The sequence below is a fragment of the Cariama cristata genome, unplaced genomic scaffold (assembly GCF_000690535.1).
Source record: "Cariama cristata isolate BGI_N322 unplaced genomic scaffold, ASM69053v1 scaffold14511, whole genome shotgun sequence".
NCBI lineage: Eukaryota > Metazoa > Chordata > Aves > Cariamiformes > Cariamidae > Cariama > Cariama cristata.
Genome location: NW_009598801.1, coordinates 1,198 through 14,182, shown reverse-complemented (window position 1 = coordinate 14,182; position 12,985 = coordinate 1,198). Strand labels below are relative to the sequence as shown.

The window sequence follows — 12,985 nt, the reverse complement described above, 5'->3', positions numbered from 1 at the left end:
ACTGCCCCAAAAGTGACCCCACGAGGCACGGGGCAGACCACCGGGACAGATGGTTCAGCCATGAGAGCAAGAGGAGCTCTGTAAGGAAAAGCCAGGGAGGCCTCCATCAGCAGGACTCATGGAAGAACCAAGACTGTTCTGCTCAAAACCAAGAGCAAACAGGCCACAGAAGATGGTTTCGTCTTCAGTCCCATGAAGATGCAGATCTTAAGAGTGGCCAAAAGACGGCATCAGCAGGAGCGGGAAGCCTCGTGGCTGACCCAGCTGTACACAAGATGCCCACCAAGGACCAGGTTAAATGAATTTCCCCTCCCTCTCTGCTCTAATTCCAGATCCGCGTGTGTTACCAGCTGTACTTTTTATTGTCTGCATTGTTTATCGATCCATCCTTTCATACAGTAACTGAAAACTGTTGGCACTTGGTGGAGGAAGTGGCCCTGTTTCTTCTATCACTGTCTAGAAGAGAAAAGTTGCACAATTTTTTAACTAAGAAAAAAATATTAAATGGCTTAAGGGTCACTGTCTTAGTACCAAAAGTAAAGTGCACCGCAACTGGAGGCCACTGCGACAGAGTTGAGAAATGCTATTAAAGAGGCTTCCAAGTAGCATTATAAAAAAGCCAGCACTACAAACTAAGGTTAAGGCAATACAAGTTGTGTCCTTCTACTGTATAGCTTACTGGAGAGTTGTCTATCTCAAGCTTTAATTATTGCTTCGTTTCCTCAGTACTGAAGTCCTTAGCCGCTGGGAAAACAGTGCTGGCAGAACTGGCAGATTGAGTTTGTCACTTAATGCAGGACTGGCAAAACAGTCCCTATAAACATCACGTACTTTGCAATATCAAAGTGAAGGCTTGCTCTCATCTCCCGATGGCCTGTACAATCTGGCAAAGGAGTTAAAACAAAAACTCTTGCTCCTGAAGCAGCAAAACGTGCTTGCAGCAGAGATGACACAAACATTTTGTGGAATTTTTCAATGGCGCAAAAAGAAAAAATCCTTAGTAACAATGAGGGTGTGTAACAAAACAGAGTCCTGAAGTCTTCTCCAAGAATTAATAGCCCTCCAATTTTCTTTAAAAAAAGTTCTTTTATAGGTACCCAAAGTACAGGAGCAGAATTCCACCGCTCGGAAGTTGTCCCAGGTAAAGATTTATTACTTTCCTGCTTTCATATAGGATGGTATTGCTCCTCGGGCTGTCAGACCTTCAAAACGCTTGTAGGTGTAATTGATAAAAACCCAGTCTTTGTTCTTGTAGTCAGTCTCTGGATGGTTGCTTGTTGCCACTGATAAGACACAGGAAAAAAAAAATTATCCTTTGCAGACTGCAAAGTTTATTTTCATACAAAACACTGGACGTGGAGTAGGGGAGAATGCTTCTGAAGAAATAAATACCATAAATCTAGGCATTCAGTTTCATCCTTCAACCGCAGTCAAGAATTGCGGTCATGCGTTTTTTAAACCCATGGAGCAAATGTGTGACTATGCTTTGACACCTAAACACAAGGATCCTTTAGAGATTTACACCAGAACATCTCATCCCCTCCTGTCCCACCCTCTCCCTACCCCCTATACTATGTGTTAGACGTGCGAGCAAGAATCAGCCGGTACCAAGGGGTACTCGCAGTGCTGGGCTCACTGGTCCCGCTGAGATCTGAACTTGCTGGGAGCTCTGCTGCCTCTTAGAGATGCTCCTTCTCAGACAGCTCCCGCATCGTTTACAAGTCTGCATCCCATCTCCTGAAACCCAAATTACACCCCTGCAGCACAAGACTACCAAGCTAACGATTTGGTCATGATAAAAAACCTAGCATCTAGTAAGATCCCTTCTCTGATTAACAGGGACGTTACATTATTCTACCGGAGAAGAGGAAGGATGGTTTACGTGCAGAATCAAAGCATTTACCTGTTGGTTTAAGGATATCAGATTCTGGAAATTCATCAAAATTTGAGGTATCATCAATGCTTTTAATTTCTATCGAAATTGCAGCAGGTCTCTCTCTGCCAAGAAGAGCAGGTTCAGCATTAAGATTTCAAAGGCAGAAGAAAGCAGGATTCAGCCACTTTCCACTTCTTAACAGAATAAAAGACTAAAAGTACCTAAACCTTAGCAAGCTTCAGATAAGAAACAAAATACTCTCACCCGCACCTGGATATGATAAATGCCAGTCAAGCTGCTCCCTTCTGTTGAACAGGACTAGCTTGAAAAAGTCCATAGAGAAGAGCAGCGTGCTTTTCTGCAAAGCATCTTACCTGATATGCTCCCAATCAACCCCTTCAAAGAATGGGTTACTCTTTATTTCCTCCACACCAGATGCACCAATTCTGTGCTCCCATTCACAGCAAAATCTGGGATGGAAGGAAGAATGAAAATGAAGGAAGAATGAAAACGAAAGCATTCCATCCAGAAATGGAACAGCTTTCTGAACTGATAGTACTACGGTTTCTCAACATCTAAATGGAGAAGATTAAGAACTCCCACTGCAAAACCAACACACAAAGTTATGTTTAGGAATGTCATGTCAAATGCGACAATTAAGATGTGGTATTCTTTCACAACAGGATAATGTGCCCTTTCTATTTCAGGACCAGTGCAGAGCAGGAGAACATATAATGCCTAAAAAGCTAGACATTTATATTTCTGTCCTGAGAATAGATAAGTGATTGAAAGTATAAATGAAAGAGCAAGAGTCAGCATGCCCTGGGATACGTTTGTATGCTCCAGTGCATACAATGTCAAAACCATTGCTATTGTAAGAAGCTAGCTCTGGCAAAAAGATTTGAGTTGCTTCCAGGAGAAGCTCGCAAAGAGCAGAAACATTCGTGTTTTGCCAGACTAGCAGCACTTACGTGAGAGCTCCTTTTTAGCATAGTTTAGTCAGGGAACCACTAAATGGGCTCTGAGAGACAAATGTATTTGATGAGGAAGTTCAGCATTTGATGCATGTGCATAACAGTATGTAGCATCAGGTTTTTTTCATGGGAAGCAAGCCATGAGAGGCATATATTACAGTTTGCAAGACAAGAAAATTAGTACTGTATTAACTGGCAAACCATATGGCTGGCACCTTAAAATAAGATCCTTTGCTTTATCAGATATTGGAACTTCTGGAGGAAATGTCAGAGTCTCTTTCCAATTCATTACTTTCTTATATGTTTCTTGAGGAGTCTCAGAACAGAACGGTGGATAACCTGCAAAGAAAGAAAAATACCATCTTGTATAAAGCAAAAATAGTTCCTGTAGGTACTGAAGTCTACAACGCACCAGTCAGAACACACCTCACAAACCATGTAAGGAGTGGATGCTTTGAGAACCTGACCCCCAGCACATAAATACAGCCGCTGTCCTACACCAGGGGTCCTGCTTAAAACTTGGGCACTGCCTGTTTCTTACCGATCAACATCTCGTACATGATGACCCCGAGTGACCACCAGTCGCAGAGCTTGTTGTATCCAGTCTGCATGAAAACTTCAGGAGCAATGTAATCTGGAGTTCCCACAGTAGAAAAAGCCTGGAACAAATACCATCAGTTATGCATCTTTAGAGAAAACTGCCCGATATGGAAGTGGGAACTTACACAACAATGGTTATTTTGAGGAAGACACCAGATTGTCTCCAAGATCCTTTAGCAAAGTTGTTTACAGCCTTTATTTCAAGAATCGTAGAGACAAAATCAACATGTTCATGTGAAGGAGTCTCAAAATACCATCAGGGAAATGGGGAAAGGTGCCACTGCCTATATACACCTTGGAATGGATCATTAGCCCTTTATTATATTGACAGTGGCAAGAACTGTTAGTTTTAGCTGGGAGGCACCCGATATCAATGTAAATAATTACAGCAGTGCTATCGCAGAGACATATGCCACCAGCTGTTCAGCACATGGATGAAGGACAAACTAGAGTCATTTCTCTTTTTAAAAGAGAAATCATGAATCTTTTTATTTCAGCATTGTTCCGAACTCTGAAACGTTTTTATGCCCGGCATTTAAATACATGTGCCATTTGAATGCACAGCTCAGCAGGGAACATTTCCAAGCAGGTGAAACACACTTACCAACTGCCGTCTGTTTCTCTTCCAAGTCTCTGCTTTCCTTTTGGAATTCATGTTCTGGAAAGCTAAAGGAGATTGCAATATATATGACTGAATCCTACTGGTCACCCAATATACATTTTTACCCCTAAACTATTACGCTAAAAGTCTCCTTTACAACATCAAAAAAGGTAGGCAGGGCCTGGCCAGCCAGCCCCCTCTGTATTCAGTTGTGCTGGTAAGAGGTTACAGCCCCCAGGTGCTCATCACCAGCCCCTACAGCCAAAGTTGACCACCACAGTGAAGCTGGAGGTTTTTGTGGAAGCACACCTTAATTCACCCCACTGAAGATAAGCCACGTCAGCAGAGATGAACGAGTTCACCTGCCTCGGCCTTGCCTTCCTCAGTTTACCTGGCACAATCTCAGGGGTGCCTGCAGCGGCAGATCAGAGCGGGCAGCAGCCTCTAGCAGGCACTGGCAGCGGACAGTTAAAAGCAAAGCAGGGGATGTAACCTCTTCCACCAGTCCAGATGGTTGCAAAGAGAACATCTGTCAATACCCTAAACCTATCGGCAACTTCCAAACCTATGTAATAATGATAAGATTTTATCAAGCCTTTCATCAGCGATCCAGGCTCTCAGGGGGTTTTTAACTCCATGATCAAACTTATTCCCCTTGAGAAAATTACTGAATACTGAAAGAGACTGTGTGCTTACTTCTTAAATTAAGTAACACATGAGATACAGCTAGCATCTATCAAGTCTGAGTTTTCATTCCAGGTTTATTACACATGTGATGAAGGGCTAGAGCAGAGGCTATTTCAAAGACAAACTTCTGGAAATTAAGAGAGTTTTGTACATTAAAGTAACTGAAATTATTTTTATAAAGACATTTTACAGAAAATCAAAATTACACCTCAAGATGCAATGTTGATTATTAAACCCCCCCACTGTGGCCTTGTAGCCTCACATTGAAACGAGTTACATCAGGCACCGAGAGCAAGTACGCAGATACCCTTCTGAAGCCAAATAACTTACTGAAGTCACTAGGAAGACTATGGTTCAAGTTTCTATAAAATTCTGTTCTGTGGGCTTTCTTTAGTCCGGTACATAAACCAAAATCTGAGAGTTTCACGTGGCCCTAAGAACAAAGCAAAAAACCACCCAAAATACAAAAAGAGTATGAGTCATCATCATAGCAAATAAACTTTCCTACTTCTTCCCTTTCTTTTATTTTGTATAATAAATAGATGCACTCGTCCTTGTTTTAGCCTGAGACTGGATGTGTACATAGAATCAAGCTATTAATACTTTCATCACTACTACACAGAGAAAGCCCAGTACCTATTTACTTCAAGAAACCTCTGCTCCTGCAAGCTCCTGACCACTTCAGAGAGAAAGCGAACATCTCCAGAGGGAGCTGCAGTCCCTGGGTTGTGCATTGATTCCAACAGATAAGAAGAAACACCTTAAATTCAGTGATTGGGTCTGTCTTAGTGCGTAACATGCAACCACACTGACTAGGGGCAATTTTTAGAGGTATATCTAAAATACACATCCTTTTCAAAGTGCTGAGTTTATCTCCATCTAGATACAGACATACCAAATTACATCAAGTAATACCAACAGTGCATTATTAGCTGGCTAGTGGTAAGGTGTAATTATTTACTGTTAGCAGACTTTTTCCAAACAAGCTAAATTTTAAGCAAACTTATTGTGGGCAATAGGATAGTGAAACAATCAAGTTTTCTGCAAACTGCCTCCAATAACCAGCTAGAAGCAATCAGGTAGCCTGGCCAGCCTTCAGAAATACGTCCTGATTCTGAGGGAGATAATATCTCCGTTTTCAGTCTCGCTACTGGAACAGCTACATCCTTCGCATTTGATAAGATCATCTACCCAACAGCTCGCAAGTGTGAGCCCAACAGATGTGAGACCAAAAGGAAACATCTTTGACTGAGAGGGAAGAACTGAAACTGTGTTTTAAAATTGCAGCTGAAATAACCAAAAATAGCTTAAACAATTGTCAGAAATGAGCTCGTAAGGGAGGTATGAATACAGCTGGAGGTGGAGGAGAGGTCTTTCTTAGTTTGTTTTTGTGTTTTGTTTTTTTTTTTTCTCCCCCAGCCATCTGGCAGATATGCCCTCAAAGCTAGAAGCAACAGGGCTAAGAAAGAAGCACCATCTTCTTTCACAATTGTCAACACTCGTTCAGGTCAGTATTAAAAATTACAAGACCTATTTACTACTACCCAGCCAGTGGTTAGTACATACCTTGCTATCCAGAAGAAGGTTGTCTGGTTTTATGTCCCGATGGATAAAACCCAGCTGGTGAATTGAATCAATGGCTAATACGGTCTCAGCTATGTAGAACTGCGTCTCTTCTTCTGTTAGAGTGTCTTTTTTCATCAACAGTGTCATCATATCACCTAGAGCCCCCCAACAAATAGCAAAGGTAATACAAGTGAACACAGAAACTCCACTCTTGCTGATTTTGAAGACATTTACAAAGAAAAGAACTAAGCTATTTAAAACCTCAGGAAATCCCAACTGATTTCATATAAAGTCATACAGTTCCCCAGAACCTCTGTGACAAGCTTTTGTGTTTTCTCTTATATCACTGTATGTGGAAAGGCTTGTATACAGTTGCATTAAACTTACTGAGACAGCTAAAGGGCATAAAGATGAAATAGCAGTATAGAAGCATCCCTTAAACAAGGGTCAGCTATGGACTGCCACTCTCCACTACACATCTGAATCACAGATTAAAATAGATACTTTCAGTTACACAGCTGTTAAAAAAAAAAACAGACTGCATTTGTGCAGTGTCATCTCAGAAAGCATTCCTGTGGTTTCATTAGTCACATATATTACAGGCCTTCAGTATATAACTTTCTTCTTAAGTGAATTACAGTAGCATTATCATTCAAGGACAAACATCGTCATCCTCTGGAAAAAGGACCTTAAAAGTTACTCTTGCTGCAAGCCAGCTAAAAGCAAAAGGTTAGAAAAATCAAAAGCTGGTTATGGTACAGATCTATAGATAGCCAGTGCACAGGAAGGGTAAGAACCAGCAGAACATTCAGGCCAAGTTTCAAACATCTGCAGCTGGAAGACCGAAGGAGATCACCTTGAGCCTGACCCAAAGACCTCAGTACCCTAACCCCTAAAAGCAGAAAGCTTTGCAGTGATTTGTTTCCTCATGTGATGCCCAGTACAAACACCGCCGGATGGTAACCAGATAGAAATGTAGCCTGGGACAAGAGTGTAATTAAGAAGTTAGAAATCCACGAACAAAAGGAAAGCAGCCTTTTGATTTCAGGTAGTTACCTCCAGGCAGGAACTCCATGATAAGGTAGAGGTTTAGCTTGTCCTGAAAACTATAGAACATTTTCACAACCCACAAACTGTCTGCCTCCACTAGAATGTCCCGCTCCGCACGAATATGGCCAACCTGGAGATACACACATGCATTTGATTAATTACAAGTCTATGTTTTATTAGATGCATTTATTTCAAAGACAATTCAAGTATGATATTGAAAAGCATCAAATATTAATAAGACAGCAGTCAAACTTCTGCACAAGGGCAGAAACACTATCAAAACTTCAAGAGCTACACGCCTCAATATTTTCAGGTAATAAAATAGCATCACATGTTCAAAAACAAATCCAAGAAGTCATGCTTCTGACAGCAAAAAGGTGAGAAACTTTCATTAAACTGCAATATTTTTCCAGAACGCTTCTTTCTCTGCTCCCCCCCTCCCATCTGATAAATCCTACTGAACACCAACTCCATTTTATTCCTCAGCATGAAGATCTGAAAAACCCTTTTACATTCAAATGTTTCCACTGGAAAGTTTATGGGGACTTTTGCCTTTGGACATTTACACTTGAGCAACATTTACACTCATTGTGTGACTTTTGCTGCCATAAGTTGGGACATATGTAGGAGGGCAAGAGGGCACTAACCTCATTCTTTTAAGCAAAAACTCAAACTAGAGAAATTCAAACCACCCTCCTAAACAACAAGGCTCCATACAGGAAGATAACACACATTTACATTTTTATTCTTTCAATTCTTACGGCATTTGGGTCCCCTTCAAATCAGAACTGCACAAGTGATATGGGATATTACGAAAACACTTCTCTTAAACTGTGTTTTGGAGTGGTCTGTTATCTAAGTGGTTTTATTACTGTGCGAAGATTCAGGAGGAAAAATGTATGGTTGATTATAAAAACAGGTTAATCCTATATACAAGAAGATATTTTTGTAAAAAATGGAGATACAACAATTAGATCTCTAAAAACGTAGCTCTTCTCTAAACAGTTAGCACACCCTTCAGCTACGGCTTCAGCCTATTCCCACAGATTTAGATCAAAGCACTAATTTAGCAGTGCTGCATAAAGCTTGTGTGTGAACACACTGCTGTTTGTTTTTTAAAGAAGTACTTTCAGAAATGGAAACCAGTTCCTGATTTTTTGAACACACACACACACAGTGCTTCCCAATTCACCCCAGTGCTGAACAAGAAATGATTGCCTCGGACTATAATATTCCCAGAAGTACTAGCAGAGGAAAGCCTTAAAAATGTTAAATGCTCCTACTTTACAGCTCTGAGTCAGAATTCCAGCAGTCGTAGCACTTTGATATTTATATCTGATTCCATAAATCAGAAATGCAGTATAACACCGATCTTGAAGTCTACACTGAATCATTTGCACATCTGCACGCCTAACATACATCATCATAAAATGAGGAGGAAGAACATAAATCAGATACACAGAATCGTCCTTCTCTTTCATTGGCGAAAGACAAACCTAATCCTTTGAAAAATGCTCTGCTTCCCCATGTTTTCAAGTAGAAAGTGAGTTCAGTCCTACCTTGCTTCACTCTGAAGAACCTCTTAGAAAAGGTGTTGCAATTGCAGTTTCCGCTTGGACTAAGCAAGGCATTAGAGGCTGTTTGACTGAAACACTGTGCTCAGTTACATACGGTAGCCTGTAACTACTCCTGTAACCCTGTTCAGATGAAAACTATATATTCCTTGAACTTTTGCATTGATACAAGGAATGTTTCAGGAAAAAAAAATATATACTTGCAAGAGCCCACCAGAAGACAGGCCCTTATGAATTCATACAAGATTTTTTCCTGACTTATTTCCTCTATAATAAAGGGGGGAGAAACAAAACCACACACAATTTTTTAGCTAGTAAATCTAAACGACAGATGCCTGTTACTCCTCTCCACACCTCACAATGACCTCCCAAAGTCATCTAAAAACATGGATGGTAGCATTGCTACTCAAGGTGGCTATTCACCTGCTCTTTTTCAAGCATATCAGCTTTACGTAGTATTTTCATTGCATAAACATGCCCCGTATCTTTCTTCTGGACAAGTCGCACCTAGGAAGTATGCAAAAATTTCAGTTAAATACAGCATTATTTGGGTATCAAGCCCGTGGCTTCCATTTAATGAAATCAGATTACAAAAACAAAAAGCATTATATAGCGCACAGTAATGGCAAACAAGTTCTGTTAATTCTAAGAGATAAAATCGTTTTAACAGAGATGACGCATTGAGCAATCGGACACCTAAAGCAGATGGACCAAAGCCACTTTGGCTGAAGGTGGCCACCAGAAGAGACGACTGCGCGTGGCCCTCCGGCTCTCCCTCTCTGTAAGGGCAGCCCTGGGAGGTCACAATTAAAGTACGCTGCCAAACTTGTACTTGGCTTGCCCATCACGTCCTTTTCAACAGCATTCACGTTCCTTTAAAGCACAGGATGTTTTTAACCCAGCATTTATTAGGCATAAAGACAGATGCATGTGACTTAAGCTAAAAAAAAAAAACAAAAAAACAAACACACACCACACACTCTGCGGTCGTTACAACATTTATCTTTCACTTGTATAAACTACGCAAGTCTTCAACAAATACCAATGCCATTTAAAAATTGGTTTAGTCATTTTTTCTGGACTTACCTCTCCAAATGCTCCTCTGCCTATTACTTTTAAAGACTCAAAGTCTTCCAAACCAAGCCTTGTTCTCTTTAGGCGAAGAAACTCTGTTTCCTTTTGTGCATGTGCTGACCTCCTGATTCTTTTCTAGAGTTTAGGAAAAAAAAACAAACCCGCAGTGAGAATTCTGCAGGTGGGCTCTGTAGAGATCACAGCAATTCCAAGTAAAGATCTCAGATCTCCATTCATAAAAGAAATTCACTTGTATTTAATCATTAAGATAATTTGCCCATATTTATTACCTCTTCGTCTTTTAAGCCTTCCTCTTCCATCATTTGTTCTAGCTTCTTTTGTCTACAGCGAAGGCAAATTAGAAAAATAAAGGTTGAATCATTAACGTTGTTTCTTAATCATACACGTATCCAACTCCTCTGGTCTATGCTTGCTGTGAAAGGAGGGTGTAATGCCAGCAAGTAACAAGCGTAAATGATATATAAGGGAGACTCAGACATGAGATTAATCTCAAAGAATCTGGTATTACAGCTTTACCATTCTAGCCTTGTCCTCTCTAATTTTGACAATCTAAACCTGCCTCGAGTTTCATATCTTATTCAAGTGTTTTTGTTGTATATGAATGTAGATTGAGGAAATCTGGGTTCAATTCTTGTCTCTCTTTAGCAGCTGGGCAAGTCACTTAAGGCCAGAGCCATAATAAAGATTTAAACACCAAAGTCTCACTTATTCCAGGGAGAACTGGCTACTTAAACACATCTGTGGGTCTGCACTGTAATTTCTCTGCATCTCAAACTCATCATAAGCAAACTGAGAAACGTTACTTTATATTTCCTAATACCCGAGATACTCAGAATATTTGGGAAGACGAAACATGTCTGTACATATTCTTCCCCCTTAAAGAATCAGAAATACTTACGGCCTTAGTACATAATGATTATTTGGGAGAAAAGAAAAAAGGAAGCAGAACTTCAGAGCGGGGAATGGCTTCAGGGGATATTCATAACGATTACCCTCTGAGAACTTTTTCCCAACACTGACCATATTAATAGCTGGCTGAACCGGGATTGGTGTTTTGGGTTTTTTTTTTTTCCTTTCCATGTGTGTTTTTCCTGGTATAACATTACAAATGTACTAAAAATTCCTTCTCTTTACGCAAGTCATTCTTCACAAGATCCTCTTCCGGTCTCCTGTGCCACTACACCGCTGCTGCGACGTGATAATATTTTGGGTTATCGCTTCCACAACCAGGCACATTTAAATTGTTTTGCTCTTACTTAAGTACCCAGCGAGCCCTGTCCGGTCATCTCATTTCACACTCAAAACAGTGACTCCAGTAGCAAAAGACAACCGCTGCAATACGCAGAATTAAATAGCTCAGCATGCCTGAGCGATGCTGAAACTCCCCCAAATATCCTTCATAGGTCCTATCTGCACTTCAGTGTACGTTTTGTCAACACCAGTTGAACTCCAAATTGCATATCCACAGACACATTTATTGTTAAAAAAAACATGTAACCTATAAAGTGCAGTATGTTTGTTCAAAGTCTTGATCCTAAACAGAAAAAACCTTGCCATTGAGGTTTGGGGAGTAGACAATAGCGCTCATAATAAAAAGCATAAGAAGAGAATAAAAAGCAATAAAAAGAGAAAGAAAGGAATTAAATCAGTGATACTTTCCATTTGGATTAGACCTCAAGCTCTCCTTACTAATTTGAAGCGTTCAAGAAAATATGTATGCAAGTTAGCATTTCTTTCTAAATTGCTTCCTCATTTCTGCAGTTATTGTAGTTAGCAGGCATTGCTCTTGGATCTCGTTAGGGTTTTGGCAGCACGTCTGCAAGCGAACGAACACTGAACCTCTTTCAAAATTCTGATTATAGACTACACGGCAAGTCGGGAGAACATTAGAAGTCCCAGTGCTACAACTCGAGGGTATTCAGCAAATTAGAGGGTTCCAGCCAAAGGAAAGTAAAAGTAATACTTCTCAGTTAAATCGCTTGTTATATTTTGACCGATATCTTTCAAGAGCTGCCACGGGTTCAGCTAACTCACAGACGAGAAGTTGGCGTTAAGTGACAGGCCTTACAGCAATCCCTCATTGTCTTTGAAAAGATTATCTTCCCTTATCAGCTGACTTGATTACACGTTGTAACCCAAACTAAAACTGATGCTCCAGAATGAGTTTTAAATATTACAACCAGGGACATAAAGTGGGAAGAGGCAACAGAACATGGGCAAGATACACATTTGTGAACGCCGGCTTTCTACTTCAGAATTGTACTTGAATGATCCCAAGCACATCCCAAAGTTAGTTTCTACTTAGTTGCATAATCAAATATATGAGGGTTTTTTTAAACTTGGTAACACTAATATCACTTTTGCATTTGCAAGTGTGTTTCAATTGCTTTCAAATGAAACTCAAAAAGCTCCAGTCTAAACTACAGCCCAATTCCAAAAGCCCATCTCAGGAGCTTAGGTACACACTCCGTAAAAATGTTCTATTTCTGCTTTGGCTCCAGAAAACTAAATACAGTTAATATATATTTTTGGCTCTTAACCCAGTTTGGAAAGGAAGCAAGAAAGAGTTTTACCTCATCTCTCGTTCTTCATGCTGTGCGATGAGATTGCTGTAGAAGTTTTCTAATGTCACCTTTGTCATCGTAACTCGCTCCTTGGTGTGATTACTCATGGAGGAGCAAGGTGTTGGGCCTGTCATTGCCATGGCTAGTAGGAAAGGAAAAGGGAGGAACCATTTAACATTATAAATGACAAATAACCTTCAAACCAGAGCTGCAATCAATTAAGCGATGCTGAATCAGAGTTAAGATTTTAACAGCAAAGGCTAACAGCCCAGTTGTCTAAACTAAGACTAAGCAGGGAAAAGTCTTACAAAATACAAGGTACCAGTCAAACTTCCTGTTTTGAACATTTTTGATCTGAAAATAAGAGGGAAGGAAACTTAAGAAACACGATGCCTCAA

The 12,985-nt window shown here is 40.4% G+C and overlaps 1 protein-coding gene across 1 annotated transcript; it reads right to left on the bottom strand.

Moving 5' to 3' along the window:
- Nucleotides 1-1,152: 1,152 nt before the first annotated feature.
- STK38 (serine/threonine kinase 38) lies at nt 1,153-12,727 on the bottom strand. Its single transcript, XM_009709437.1, has 13 exons — nt 12,597-12,727; nt 10,293-10,344; nt 10,015-10,137; nt 9,352-9,435; nt 7,361-7,484; nt 6,305-6,459; nt 5,069-5,171; nt 4,055-4,116; nt 3,392-3,509; nt 3,066-3,189; nt 2,251-2,346; nt 1,904-1,998; nt 1,153-1,262 (listed from the first exon to the last, which is right to left on the bottom strand). Exons 1-13 carry the CDS (start codon nt 12,725-12,727, stop codon nt 1,153-1,155), a joined length of 1,377 nt encoding a protein of 458 aa, XP_009707739.1.
- Nucleotides 12,728-12,985: the final 258 nt, after the last annotated feature.